General features: G+C 44.2%; 1 protein-coding gene across 2 annotated transcripts in view; it reads left to right on the top strand.

Moving 5' to 3' along the window:
• Nucleotides 1–103: 103 nt before the first annotated feature.
• The window catches only part of LOC142804734 (U2 snRNP-associated SURP motif-containing protein), a 64706-nt gene continuing 49284 nt past the window's right edge, over nucleotides 104–15525 (top strand). For both annotated transcript variants that reach the window (XM_075891138.1, XM_075891137.1), the window contains exons 1-5: nucleotides 104–240; nucleotides 646–723; nucleotides 4951–5065; nucleotides 5632–5780; nucleotides 8949–9013. In XM_075891138.1, the coding sequence (XP_075747253.1) occupies nucleotides 229–240; nucleotides 646–723; nucleotides 4951–5065; nucleotides 5632–5780; nucleotides 8949–9013 (419 nt within the window). In that variant the 5' untranslated portion in view covers nucleotides 104–228. The remainder of the gene's footprint in view (nucleotides 241–645; nucleotides 724–4950; nucleotides 5066–5631; nucleotides 5781–8948; nucleotides 9014–15525) is intronic.

The raw sequence follows: 15525 nt of genomic DNA, 5'->3' as shown, positions 1-15525 counted from the left end.
TTTAAATTACACTTTAAATTGTAACACATTTCATCATACATAAGTTTACAATGTGCGTTTTTTTAAGTGTGTAACTAAATAAATGTTGGGTTTTGAAATGTTTCTAAGTTGGTGGTCCTCGAAAGGAGCAGATTTCAAGAAACCCTCAAAACCTGAACAGTTGTTTTCGCGAGGTCGGATACTGCTCCGTGGTGATTTCGTTTTTCGATGTATATAGACTGATCCATAATGAGTGGACCGGTAAGCACAATTATTTGTCACTTCGATTTTAAGTGCATGTTATTTGCAGCTTCTATTTCGGAGGCTTTCTAAGTGCAGAGTTGCTGGTTGTGTTTCCTGGCGTTTAGGCTTAGGCTAACGATCGCCCAGGAGGTGATAGGTGGACACATCTTTACTGCGCTTCTTGTTGTAACAGAGCTACTGTAGTGTTCTCTGTATCGTTTTGGTAAGAAGTCATGTCGAGGCGTTAGAAATGCTTTAACGAGTGGAAGAAGCTGTTTGATCGCTGTTTCAAAAACTAGAACTGGTTCTCTTCATGTCACTGATTTCGTCTACAACGCACGTTGGTCGTTTGTGTGAGGACGATGTTAAACGTGCGGTCAAATGTCCCTTGCTTATTTTTCACTGCATCAATTCCGCATCTAGGGAGGCCCGAAGGTCAAGGCCTTCAACATAAACCCCCTGGCGAAGAAGTTGGCGGTGAAAGACAAGTTTAGGAAAGAGGTAGGTGTTCTGACAATAATCTTGAAACCGCAATGTGGGTTCAGTGAGACGTTTAACAGCACCTTTCTGATCATGGCTTGAGTGTTTTTGTGTTTCCTTAAAAGTTGATTATATGTCGCCTAATAAAAGTAACGGATATACATAACGGAACTGGCGCGCTTTCAGTTTTCATGAAGTAGTGGATGTTCAGCCGGTGCAGCGCGAGACGGTCGCCGGCTGTTTGACCTATTAGCTTTCAGTATTTTGATTAGTGATCCAGAGGAGCCGTCATTGGATCGTAGTGTTGGCGACGGTTCGCTGACGCACCCGCCGCTACGTAAAGTAGAAACACCATGCACGCGATTTTGGACGCGAAAGCAATAAGCGAAGTGATGGCAGTCGCTGTCGCCTCACTCGTTGCTTTTAAAATCAAAACCACATATGCGTGAAAATCCGCGCGACGAGTGATGTGAAAAGCGATGAACGCGGCCGTGTGCGTTACAAATCGCTGGGTCGATAGCTCGTTTTCGTAAGGCCCAAACCTCATAAGTGCGAAAATGCACGCGACAGCGATGCGACGTAGATCGTCTTCGCGCGATCAGTCGCTAGCGCAGGCAAACCTCATTCACGCGACGGCTTCGGCGAGCTAACTCCACTGTTGCTGGCACGAGGCCGTCTACTCGCACCAAGAAAACCGCGTAGTGAACGGTATGCAATTTAAAAATAAGATATATTGTTGTGTAATGGAACGGAAAGTGTTTCTGTCATAGCCTTACAACACTTTCTTTATATGCACATGCGTAAACATTGCGTTATTTCTTGTTGTGCATACGTGACTAGGGCAGGGTCACGTGCACCTATGTAGTCTTTGTCTTTTCCGGTTTTTCACTATTGGCTGCTTGAGCCCAGCACTCCCGGGCAATGAGCGACGGTTTCCAAATCTGGAGAACCGAGCGATCGCGCAAAAACTACCCCGCGACACGTCGCGCGAACGCCCTGTTTTGTCGCTCATAGCATTGCTCGTCGCTGTCGCGTGCATTTTCGCGCTTATGAGGTTTGCTCTTAAATCTTGATACCCGCTCGTCGCTCGAATGTCGCACGAGCGACTGGCCAATAGCACGAGGCTGGAACAAGACACAAGCGATGCACTCCTGGCACTGTGCAGAAAATGCGAACAACCAGGCATCCACGCATAAAAGAAATAAAAATTATTGCGAGACTGCTAGAAGATGCGTGGACAGCCAACAAATGACGTACCGCCACATGGTCAAGACAACAAGCTATCGAAAAAACGCATTTCTGTCGAGTACAACATTATATATGTTTCACTGATACAATTAGACCCTTTCTTTTTGATAAAAAATGCTTCAAGGGCTCCCTAGCTGTTTCTTTGCTGCTCTTACCGAGAGTCGACGCTTGCGTAAAGCATGGTTCACATCCGCAGGCGTTACGATCTTTCTTCTCTCCTGCTCCTCCCATTTCACAAAAGTTTTTTTGTGCCCAAGTCATCTGTATCAAGTAAGCCCCACTTCGCCCAAAAACAAGTCCTTTTGGACTGCTAGAAGAATCTTGTATCTTTGTGCCACAAGACATATTACTTTACAGTAGATACCACCGGCATCATACCACTTTCAATACAGAGCAGTTGCTGTCATGCCAGCAACACCATTAGTGTGTCGCCGAAGCTGTTGCACAAATTGTGTTTTACTTGGTAAGCGACAGTATTAGTGGCGGTTTCTCTGTCATGTTGCTTTATGTAAGAGTAAAAGCTGAATGTTTGACAACATCTAAAACGGCAGTATTATCAACAGCTGCGCCTCACTTATCAAGACATTGAGCTGAACGTATCGTTATCATACGACGTGCGCAACAAGTGGGACATTTACGAAATGATCCCGATGACGTGAGAGCGTCTGACTACAATTAATCACTAGTAATCAAACTAGTTGCAATAAAAAAAACTTTCCGTGCATCAAGAGACACACTAAAATGCTGCTTGTCAATTTCTGTTTGATTTATAGAAAAAAAAAAAGAACCGCCTGACGTTATTATGGGGAATGGTATGAGTGGTTCAAAAGTTGTTTCTGGCTGGTCAGGCTGGATAGGTGTAATATAGCAAAGCCCAGTTGAACCAATCAAGCAGAACTATGGCTTCTGAGATTGCAGAAAATTGTTTAATGGCTGTTCTTGCTAGTGTGGCTACCACTACTTTTGCACTGCTGCTACTGGTGTCGGCAGCCGTGTAAGAAAGGCAGGCAACGTTGGGCACTGTAAGAGTGATGTCTGAAATACCGCTCTCAGGCACGGGTGATTGGAAGTGCACTAACGCAGTTTGGACCATTAAAGGGGCCCTGCAACGCTTTTTGAGCACAGTCACAAAACGCTACAGATCGGTAGTAGAGGCTCCCGAGAACACTCAAGCCAAATATTGTAGCGCAGCACGCGACCTGTAATTCCTAATAAATTATTAAAGTCGGCTAAAGATTCCTTTTTCTTCTTTCGACAAATGACGGAAGACGCTCAAAAATCATTTGTAGAGAGCCCATCTATCAGACATTAGCTGATTTGAACATGGTGCGCTCAGTCATTACGGAGATCGCCGCAGAAGGCCGCGACTTGTCCATGCGTGCGCGCGCAATCACATTGAAAAAATTGAAAAAGTTACGCATTCAAAGAAAAAAAAAGTGCTCAAGGTCACGAGGCGCACATGACGTATTTTCATTGCCCCTGCCATCCCTCCCTGCTTAGCTCCCAGCGCTTTTGTCAAGACGAGAGAAGGAAGAATGCAACTGCACCATGGGACAATTCTTCGTAACTCCACTCGTACTGGACGGATTATTGAAATTTTTGCGCTGTTGAATTCGTGAGGTAATAAGCTCTTCCAATAAATTAATTCCATGATTACTTGAAAATGTGTTTCAGGGCCACTTTAAAGTGCAGTTTTAATTCAAAATAAGCAGTTCTGTGGCACAAAACAAGCATTATAAAGTTTCTGAACCGCTATTTCAACATTCAATGTAGACAATATTTGTCTTTAGTGTCACTATAAGTACTTTTTAACTTGTGTACCAGTCTGATGTTTCCTGGTGGAACCCCCATACGATCAGCGGGTGCAAGCTGCGTGACTGAACCGGCATAGCATGATAGGCTTCATCCTCATGCTCACTCTCTAAAATGCAATTTTCTTGTGAGGGCTTAAAACTACCGCCTTAACCATGCTGGCATGACCTCCATATGCGCACTAAGTGTGCAGCTTCCAAGCTTGAGCACCCATATGCATTGCTGCCCAGACACACCGTCTTAGTTCGCCACGTTCTTACACAGTCTTCTGGCGTTGAAACCAGCAACTATAACTTTCCAGTCATGCATGCAAAGCCATGTCCAGTCAATCTAAAGGTGTCCAATCGTGTTCGGCAAACTCCGCCAAGTTGCGTACAACTAAGTAGACTCTTCACTGCGGAGGAGGAGCAGTGATGTACGAAGGAATCGTGGAACCAACATAGTGGTGATCGCTCGAACCATTTCCCTGCAATGAGCGACAATTGCTAGATTGGCAGACTGCAATGAAAGCAGCTATTGACGGAGTTATCTGTCATGAGATGGCCACATTTGTCACTTTCGCATCGAATTTATGTGCGTGGGGTTTCAGCTTAACTCTGATCGTACTGACCTTGGCAGAATGGTTACAGCACCAAATCTGTATGACAAAGCTGTGGACCTACATTACTGGCCACCCTGTGTCACGGGCCGACCACCTAGGATGCTATGTAATGACGTTTTGTTTGTACTACTACTGTAAACACGCTGAAAACTATTCTTTCAGACGTGACACTGGCACGATTTCCAGTGATGATAAAATGCCTGATGCCAGTGTACCATACCACCTGTTGTTTCAATATATATTGAATTGTGTTTGGCACAGCCTAGCCTGAGCCGCTCCTGCTCCAATAAACCCAATATAACTAACTATATTCAAGTGTCTGACATGATGTGCCACTAGTGTAACGAGCTATTTTGTGCAATGACTCATTGTAAACAGTCAGGAATGTGTTTTTTTTTTTTTTTGCTGTTGAATAGACATAGCAAGAGGCAGAATTTGCTGAACCCTTGTTACAATGTAAAGTTTGTGATGCTGCTAGGATATGAAGTAAATGTCAAAGCAGTGAGCTATTCTTTTTTTTTTTTAACCATTTTTATATAGGGAAGGAAGAGAAATATCTGAATAGCTCTTGCTTTTGTTCTGTGAAGGAAGAAGACAAAGCTGCAGCTGAGGCATATGAAGAGTTCCTGGCATCTTTTGAAGAACCTGCTAAACATGGAAAGCTGTTTGTTCGGGGAAGCGTCATCAATGCAGGCTCTGGTGGTAAGTTTTCACCTGTGTAGTTTTCAGGTATTTGTACTTACTAAAACGTAGCATCTTTACTGCCTTATTTAGTGCAGTAGTGCATCATTCAGAAATTCAACGTTTTTACCTATCTCAAAGGCCTTGTAAACATTTACGTTAGCCGGTATTCGTTAAGTGCTAAGGAACAGAAGATCGCGAAAGAATACTCGGAACGGTAGCTGAAGCTACTATATAGCAGCAACAGAAGGTGCGTTAGCCATAGCACGGCAAAGACACATCGTGTCTGTTCCCTTTACTCAGCATCAGTGCTTATTTACCTTGAACTGTCGCACCAAAACACAGAACACGATACTAGCCTGAGGAAACACAATTCCGCTGCATATTTTGTTTGTTTGTTTGCTTGCTTGTTTGCGTGCCACAGTTGAAGAAATGTTTCAAATACTGAAGTTTGTTTCAATTAGTAGAAGAGTCAGTGTACAGCTTCTCTTTGAACCACGTGTAAAATAATATTGTCAGCCAAAGAAAATTGTGGTTTAATTCATTCAAGACTCAATTCTTCTTACACTCAGCTTGTTGTTTTACAGAGGAAAAAACAACGGCCCAGACGGGTAAGCTTTACAAACCACCGAAGCTCACGGAAGCGACAAAGCGTATGGAGGAGTCTCAGTCTCGTCAACAGCAGCAGCATGATTTCCACATGTCCGCTTCTCAAAGTGCAGCCGCACGAGAAAAGGTAATGTTGCATGCCGCATCAACCTGCTTTTTCATTTTTCTAGCTAGTGAGGGGCTGCCATAATGTGTGAGGAACTTTCAGGGCATGGGCATGACGTTTTCATAGTGTATGTACTTGTGGTTAGCATACAGCACTGCAAAGTTCAGAGAGACAAAGTAATCTGAAACAAGCACAGATTGTTGATTGAGTCGATAGAAGCTCCTGACCCCCTGTGTTCTTTTTTACTTTCTGATGTCTCACAGCACTGCAGTGATCTGTCTCAGTTAACTCGGTTAGCCCCAATGCAACCCTCGGTCATCATACTTTTCCACATCACTTGTGCATTCCCATTTACATTGTTCTTTTAAGGGGACAGGATAAGAAAAAATGTTGAAAAAGATCTTTTTTTTTGTTATTTGAAACCTGCGGTCATTTCTGAACCAGAATCAGCCATTCATTTGTCTCAGTGCAATATATTTTTTTCTATAGCATTGGCATATTTCAAAACATGTGTGGTTGCGTGCCATGCCCCTAGCTTGCATAGCAAGGGATTCCTCGCAGTTCAAGAATCATAGCCTTATGGAGAGGCTACAGTTTGCAAGCTTGAGTGCATTTGGCACATTCAGAAAAGAAAGAACATAGAACTGCGAAAATGAAAGAAAGTTTTCTGTTAGCTTTCTGTTAAGAATCTGTATCTGGCCGGGGACGTCTTAATGGTGTCTAGACTGGCAAATGCCAAAACTGTTATCATTTTCCATTAAAAGAAATAGAGCCAGCTTGGAGGACATGCAAAAAGCTCTCCCGGCCACATATTTTCTCATGGCATCAAAAGATACCAATCCATCCCACAAACTTTGCCCGAAAGACGCCGAAACTTGGTGCAAGTTCAACAAAGCCCAATTTACTACTAGTAAACTATTCGTTCATAAAGAACACTTTCCAGCATTGGTTATTAATTAAGGCTGTTAAGCCAAATTATCAGGAACTAGCTCACCCTGAATTACTTGCTAAATGCGTCCATGGGAAAACCCAAAGCCAGAGGAGTTGTTGAATTTTCATGTGGGAGCCGCTCCGAAAAAATGTTTTCCTCGCTCACCCAGCACTGAAAATATGCGCTCATGATGCTGTGCTCACTTTTTAATAATGGCAATATAGTCTGGGTGAATGTGCAGAGCTGTGGGGAATTTCCAAAGGAGTTGAGCACATTTACCCTGGCTATATTGCTATTATAAAAAAGGTGAGCACAGCATCATGAGTGCTCAACTGTTTTGGAATTTTCCCAGAGCTCTGCACTCTGTAAAGCCTGTGCACCCTTAAGGCAGATAGCAGAATGTTTTTTTAAGGCAGATAGTAGAACACTAACATTAAAGTTTGTTCAGTTTCTTAGGATAAATAGCAGGTCTGTACTTAAGTTTCTTTTCATCCTGCTGATTGCAATATAGTATTACTTTGTTAAATGACCCCCTCATCTGATGGAATAGGGTTGGGGCTTTATTTGGCTGCTAGCGATAAATTGGCATTTAATTATTCTGTATTAATGAAAACCTATCAGCCAGTGCACAAAGCCTTTTCCTATATCTTAAAGGGCCACTCACCAGGTTTGACAATTTTGAGCTGACAAGCACAGTGCGCAGACAAGGCGTTCATGATCACGTCTGCCAAAATTTGCAACGCAACGTGCCGTGGAAATGGGTCAAAATTCAAGATGAAAGCTGTTTGCCCTTCCCTCTACCGGCGCACGCGTAGAGAATGAGGGCTTGACGTGGGTGTAGGAATAGCCCTACGTACACAGCACTGCGGTCACGTTGGTCCTCTACGCAGACGACTCTGCTCTGACGTTGTCAACTGTATACCACGTGACATGGCAAAAATTATTTAACGCAACATGCGTAGTTTATGTATTTGTTGCTTTAAGAGATGAATAAAACTTGAAATAAATAATGAGACGCAATAAAAAATTGTGCACGCTTTTCTTACATTTTTTTTTCGTGAAATGCTACGAGATGTGGGGCTAATGTGCCAGCGTTTCACATGCGTTCGGGTTCCCGCGGTCAGCGCATTGAGCAGACGACTACCGTGGAACGCTCCTACGCGTTCGCGCACTCATTGTGCTCATTTACTCTACCACGTCTAAGCCAGCATTTTCAAACAATCCCGCAGAAATAGGCAGAAGACCACAAAATAACGCTGGTCAACAAAGCAACGCCGCTCGCGTGCACGGGGACTGGGCTTGTTCGGGCACGTCATGCGAACGTCACCTCTTGGTCGGATGCTGGAGAGTGTGGGGAAGAGGTTTGGCTTGCGAAGGCTACGCAGAGGAGCGGCAAGGGTTTCGAGCTCGTCTCCTCTCACCCTCGTTTCGCGCCGCTTCAAAAAACCCATTTTCTCCGCTCGTAATGAACCGATTCGAAAAATTTTTGTGGCAAATTGTTCCTCATCGGACACCCAACAACTTCCACTGTCTAACTAAAATTCGGTATGGGGCCTGGTGAGTGGCCCTGTAACATTTTTTCATTAAGGTTGGCAAAACCTGTGGGCTATAATCCAGTACCTTGGACACATTTTTGACCATCCACCCTAATTTTGGTCAGAACCGAATGAAGTCTCCTCAGCAAGTTCTCAAGCCATCCTATTATAAGTAGACACAAATCTATTGCTGCACAAATTAAGCCCTTGTCATACAGAAGATCATATAACATTTATTGAAAGGAGGGGTGAAACTCCTCTTTGCATGCACTGACTAGTTTAGGATTGATAGTTCACCTAAGAGTCGGTTTGTTGTCTTCATTGAAATCAGTGTGATAGTCTTCCAGTTGACACATGTATATCTACATGTTTGAAGTAACGCAAGTACTTGGTAGTGTGTGCACTGCTATGGGTGGTGCACGTAAATAATAGTATTTCATGACATTTCAGAAACATGGAATAGGGCAAAAGTTCAAACAGTGCGTTTGGTCATCGCTAAGGCTGTTAGCCGCTTTGATTTAAAGACACCAGGGCTTGGCTGTATGTCTTACTTCCAGATGTAAAGTACAGCCATTCAATAATGCAGGTTGTCTAAAATTGGAAAATGGAATGTGTTTATATCATTATTAAAATTGCAGTCTTATCTCTCCGTCCCTCTCTTTGGATATTGCATGCCTGCATAAGAAGACTATTTATACATAAATGGCTGTCTCTCTGCTTCAGGCAAAAAAGAAAGAAAAAGAGAAGAAGAAAAGCAACCTGGAGCTCTTCAAAGAGGAGCTCAAGATGTAAGTAAAGTTCATTATAATGCAGGTTTTGTTTATTATGTTAAGTGTTATTTGTAGTTGGGGCGTTTTTTTTTTAAGAAAGAAAAAGTAACAATAGATGGCAAGAACAATGGCTGGTGTGGTTTGGGTTGATGGGTTACTATATTATAGGTACCATTAGTTTGCCAATCTAGCACCTAACAGTTCATAAATCAATTTTCAGTGCTTAACACATGGGAAACAGTGGTAGTATCTGCTTGTTCTCTCTCTCTGTGTCCCTTTTTTAAGAATTCTATCTCGCTTAAACATGAAATGGAACTTGTAGATCGGGTAAAAAACATGCTCTTCACACAGCTGTGTACATCAATTGAAGGAACTTTTCAAAAGCGGAGTAGGAGAAAGCCATAAAAATAGCAAGCAATGTTCGTATTACAAGAAGCATTAAGATAAGGAACAACCGAAGGATTAAAATGGGAATATCTTATACAACACGCTTATGAAGAAATAAAGGAGTCTGCTTGAGACCTGGAACCTTACACACGACAGGCGTGTACAGTCGATGACCCATTTCTCGGACCTGAAATTTCGGACATGCCTGATTTCCCAAACCTATTCTCAGCACCGTCAAGTTCCCCATAGAATCAGTGTATTAAAATGTCCCAAATTTCGGACGCTTATAGCCTTCGCGATCCGATTTTCCAAACTCTCTACCGCTAGCCGCGGACTTAGAAGTCGCCACCAACGCTGCCATTGTGGTTGTTTTGCCTTTGAACCCAACTTCGGATTGCCGGTGTGGCCCAGTGTGGCCAGCAGCACTGTGGCTGCCGTACTCTTGAAACCACTATTGCTGCAATCTAGCACATGCCAGCCATAGCCGTAACGTGCTGTTCTGTCAGCTGTGCGGTAGATTGTGTGCTGAGCATCCGCATCCACCAGTTTTTAGCTCTTTGCCACTGCTTTTTCGTCAAGCGAATTCGCCGTTACGAGATGGCACCAACTGCTCCTTTGTCTTTGTACGTGTCTTCGAAGCGCACAAATCCCTCTCGTATGCTTACAATGGCAAAGAAAGCCGCCATCAAACAAGTCCAAAGCAGCCGGTCACTGGCAGAAGTGGGGAGGGAGTTCAGATTTTCTAAGCAAACTGTTTCGAACTTCATGAAGAGCAAGGCGAAGATCTTGGAACTGGCTGTCAGATCAACCGGGGCTGCAAAGATAAATACGAGTCGGTGTGTTTACCCGAAGCTTGAGGCAGCGCTGTTCGTGTGGCTGAATGCCATGATCACCATTAAAATCCTTGTGTCAGGTGACATCCTGAAGCAGAAGGTGGAGGTTTTTGCGCTTCGGATGAACGTGAAGGATTTCAAGTTCAGTGATGGATGGCTTCGCTATTTCAAGAGCCGCAATCACTTGAAATTCAAGATGTGCGGGGAAAGCGGCACGACGATTCCGTAGACGCCAAATATTAGAATGGAAGGCTGCAGTCCTTGCTTCAGCAGTTTCTACCAGACAATATTTCCAATTGCGGTGAAACTGGACTGTTTTACAAGCTGCTGCCAGAGAAAACGCTTGACTTTGATGGTGACCCCAGCCACGGCGGCAAGCATAGCAAGGAGCCGCTCACTGTCCTCGTTGGCAGCAACATGCCAGGTAGCAAGAAGCTTCCGTTACTTGTAATAGGGAAGCCGAAGCAGCTACTGTTTGAAGTGTAAGTGTGCAGGCTCGACAGAAGGTTCGGACAGCCACATCGAAAAGTGCAGCTGTTTGTGGATAACTGTGCTGCGCCGGGCCACATCAAGGACCTAAAGGCTGTACAGATTTAATTTGTGCCGCCAAACATCACAGAAATTCTGCAGCTAATGGGCCAAGGTGTGATTCGCGACTTGAAGCATGCTTATCAATTACGCGTGCTCATCCGCATGTTGGTGTGCTCCGACAGCGGGAAAAGCTATGCTGTTGACCTCAGGTCTGCCGTCGACATGTTTGCTCACTCGTGGAAGGCGCTTACACAAGAGACTCTTCAGAACTGTTTTTGTCACGCAGTCTTCACATTGGACACCGAGACGGCCGTCTCGCCGGAAAAAAACTGCATGTGTGACGAACTTCGATCCGCAGATGTTGCCTTCAACAATCTGCGTGCTTCTGGCATTTCAATTCCAGCCGGGATAACCTTTGAGAGCTTCGCCGATACTGACAAAGACATTGAGCTGTGTGCGGAATTGACGGATCACGAAATCGTGATCACGACGACTTCGACAACGACGTCGAAGAGGCAGCGCCTACACAGGCAACGAGCTCGGAGTTGACGCGAGCACTAATGACACTGTCATCAGTGTACAGCGGCAGCATGATGTTAACTAAAATTGAGGCAGACATGATTGCGGGCTAGGGAAATGCGGTGCCGAAGAAAATCTGCTACTTTTGGGGGCCAAAGTGTTGACCAATGAGGTAGCGCTGGTCTTATTGGATTTCCTTTCTTATTTTTGAACAAACAGCTCCTTTCAGAGCTGCCTAAACGATGCATTCTCTGGATTCCAAAGAGAATCTTGTACTCCTGCCGTTATCCTCTCTCAGAGAAAAATGCCTGTAAAAAAGTGTGTTTTCACGTGCATTCGTTTTTCTGGACTGCCTGATTTTCCTGGCGTTTTCGTGGTCTCTTGAGGGTCCGGAATATCAGTTCTCGACTGTAGTCTACTTTAAAAGTGCTGGTATGCTTGTAATAGCTCAGTCGGTAACATATTCTGCTGTTGGAAATGAGGTCACAGGTTTAGTTCGAAGCTGGTCTGACTGGCCATGCAGTGGATGTAGAATGTGGAAACACTTCAGTGTGTATGTGTTTATTCAGTCAACATAAAAAAATTGCTACAAAACTATTTGGACCATTAGCCTATGTGGCTAGTTACTGGTCCTGTCTTGAGTACTTCAATACAAGCCAGGAGCAAAGGTGCAGTTATTATGATTATGAATCTTATAAAATTCAAATACAGAGTACCATTTTTAAGGCCCCGCGGCGGTGGTCTAGTGGCTAAGGTACTCGGCTGCTGACCCGCAGGTTGCGGGATTAAATCCCGGCTGCGGCGGCTGCATTTCCGATGGAGGCGGAAACGCTGTAGGTCTGTGTGCTCAGATTTGAATGCACGTTAAAGAACCCCAGGTGGTAAAAATTTTCGGAGCCCTCCACTACGGCGTCTCTCATAATTATATGGTGGTTTTGGGATGTTAAACCTCACATATAAATCATTCAATATATTAGATTTTAAATATATTAATTAATAAATTTTTAAATATATTACATCTAGGGAGCCTTCATGTGCACGCCTCCGTGACGCAAGCACGGAGGCGTGCACATGAAGGCTGAAGTTGAGGAGCTTTGATTTTTTGAAAAATGCTTTCTTTTTTGTTTTGCTACTTCTGCTATAATTATTGCAACTATGGCAGGTGCAATAAGTTTTTACAGCATTTTTACGTAGTTGAACCAGACAGGAAAACGGCTACAAAAACAGAAAATGTGGGGCTCGGAAAATCAATGTTTTATGCCTTCATCGAGAAATTCATTTAAACTCGTAATTTTGTCTGACTATAACAGACCCATTCAATGTTTTCGTAAAAGTCTGTTGTACCAGTATTGGATTTTTCATACTTCCAGTGATGGAAGTGCTGCGCCAATTGCGCCAAACTGCGCCAAGACAGAAATGCTGCTACATGCTGCGCCAAATGGCTGTTTTTCGCGTATATTGCGCCATGCCTGCGCCGAGGCCAACGTTTTGTGCCTCCACGGCCAATGGTTCCGAAACCGAAACAGTGCCGAAAAAGCAGCCAAGCCAAGCCTATCTTCAGCCACTGCTAGCCGAGTGTGAAGCGTTGGCTAGTGGCCAGAGAACGTCGCACCAGTCACACGTGCTGGGCGCATTGGCCGTTACGGCAGGCAACGAAATGGCTTTCACGAGGAAAGGTAAGCCTGTGACTTGTGTCGTTGACGCCTGTTTTGTGTTGGCTGATGTGGATATAATGCTTGAAAAGTTAAAGTTGAAGTGTTCGAGCCTCCGATTGTTATTCTTTGTAAAACCCTTGATGTTATTGTGCTTTTAAGCCTACTGTTTATTGTCGCGTTTTTGACGCACATTTCGTGCTGTTTTTGGGCGCATTTGCTTTGGATGTCCCCTGCTGTGACACCAGTAGCCCCTAAAAGTACCGGAATTATCGAGGGGCTCGTCTTTTCTTTGTTCGACATAAGTCCTATTTTTATATCGCACATTATTAGCTCTGAACTGACGTGAACAAAAATATAAAAGGCACAAATGCCAATAGGTGCATTTATTAGCAAGTTATTCGTGGAGACTTGTATTGCGGGATCACAGCTCATTATTTTACATTGTTTGTTTGAGATTTGTAACTGTCTCCACGCAGCACGGTTCAGCGCAGTAGCGGCAGTAGTTCGTACGAAGTGACCGTGCGGCATCAGCAGCCACGTGTTATGTATTGATGTGCGCATGAAGTTAATATCGTGTAACCTTGATCTGGGCCATATCGCGCTTATCTGTACTGACTGAACTCATAATATATTGAATTTTGGATTTTTTAAAATTGGTCGGTAGCATATGAAACGCGGTTGTGAAAATTAACAGCGCGCCTGTTGCCGTAAATTTTTATATAATCATAGCATTGTATAATGATATTACCGCGCCTTGCGATACCTATTTCAATTAATATTTGTGCTATAGTGTGGCAGCGCATCACCAAGCAGGGAACACCAGAGCTTGAATTCAGTCGATATCAGAGTGGGCAATTGACCTTTAAAGTACATCGGTTGCGGCGGAGCGGTGTGCACGGAGAAGCCAAGCGAGAACGCAGCGGGGTTTGATGTCGGTCGGAATTGCGCCTCCTAATATGTAAGCAATCGCGCGCATTTGTACCAGGCAGGACTGAGCGCGAGCATCTGAGGGTAGTGGGACGTAATCAGGCGCAACATGCCCGACTTTCCGTTCGCGGAGAGGCGCCTGTGGCGCGGCGATTTTGTCGTTGTTTGGAGTCCGTTTTAATTCTGTAGAACGGCATCGCGAAGGCGATTCTTACAACGCTGGTAATAGTTTTGCCTCAAAATTTCAGACACTATTTTCTCTTGCTCGATTTACCGTGCATTTGCAAAAATAGATATCCAAGTTTGTGTTTAAGTTGTATTATCAGAAGTTTGTCTGATCAGGGCAACATTTTTTTTCAGGTCGTCAAAGCAAGTTTAATAACCAAGTGCTCAATGAGATTGATTCCAACGGTGACATCATCTCTGTTTGGTGCAGACAAGGGATAAAACAAGAGGAAGCGTTCTGCACCATCTGCAACACTATCATAAACTGTGCACAGCATGGTGTAGCGGCTGTCAAGCGTCATGCTGCCAATAAGTCACGTTGAGTTGTGCACTCAACATAGAGATGCTTCTGGTGTTCTAAAGAAGCCTGCTACTAAGCAAGTTCAGCTGGAATCATGCTTTGCAACTGGGCCAGGACTTTCGGAGGCAGACCGTGCTGCTCGAGCAGATACTTATTTTGCGCTTGGAGTGGCGTTGTCTGGGATCCCTTATACATACGGAGATGTAGCAACGAAGATGATGCCGTTGATGTTTCCAGACTCTAAAATAGCCAAGGAGTTCCAGTGTGGTAGGAAGAAGCTATCATACATAATTTCAGATGGCCTAGGTCCATATTTTAAGAAGGCAGTCACAGATGAACTGAACAGGCCACACACATATTACACAATTCAGATCGACGAAACACCGCTCCCAGAGCAACGCTGCCAACAGCTGGACGTGATGGCCAGATATTTTTCTGATACACAGAAGCGTGTTGTTGTTGAGCATTTGCGCTCTTATCACTTGGGCTCTGCAACAACAGAAATCTTGCTGGCACATGTGAAAGAAGCCCTGCAAGATTTGCCTGCAAGGAACATGCTCTGCTTTTACAGTGACGGGCCCAACGTCATGCGAAGTTTGAAAAAACGTTTGAAAGAAGATGTGAATCCAGCTTTGCTGGACATTGGTGAATGTAGTTTGCACAAGGTGCATAATGCATTTGCAAAAGGTCTCGAAGCATTTGGTGATACTGTAGAAACAACGTTGCTTGACATATATCACTTTTTCAAAAATTCAGCCGTACAAAGTGCTACGCTGAAGGCAACACAGAGATTCCTAGGCTTGCCTGAAAATGTCCTTCTGCGGCATGTGAGCTCGCGATGGCTGACGCTGAGTTCAGCTTTGGATCGATTTATCCAGCAACATGAAGCTGTCAAAGAAACAGTTCTGGGTGCCCAACAAAAAAGTCGAGCGGGTGGCAATATTTATAGGCGCCTGAAGGAAAATCTAATGAAAAAGGATCTACTTCCCAAGGCAATCTTTCTTCGAAATGTCGCAGATGTGTTTGTTGAGTTCTTGACGTTATTTCAACGACGGGAGCCACTCCTCCATATATTGTATGAAGAAATGGTGAAGCTTGTGAAAAGAATTCTGGGACGTTTCCTACTGATCGGTGCATACAGGGACTTCACAG

This window comes from Rhipicephalus microplus, chromosome 1 (assembly GCF_043290135.1).
Source record: "Rhipicephalus microplus isolate Deutch F79 chromosome 1, USDA_Rmic, whole genome shotgun sequence".
Lineage (NCBI taxonomy): Eukaryota > Metazoa > Arthropoda > Arachnida > Ixodida > Ixodidae > Rhipicephalus > Rhipicephalus microplus.
Note: the sequence above shows the minus strand (reverse complement) of the source record. Positions and strands in the feature narration are given on the sequence as shown.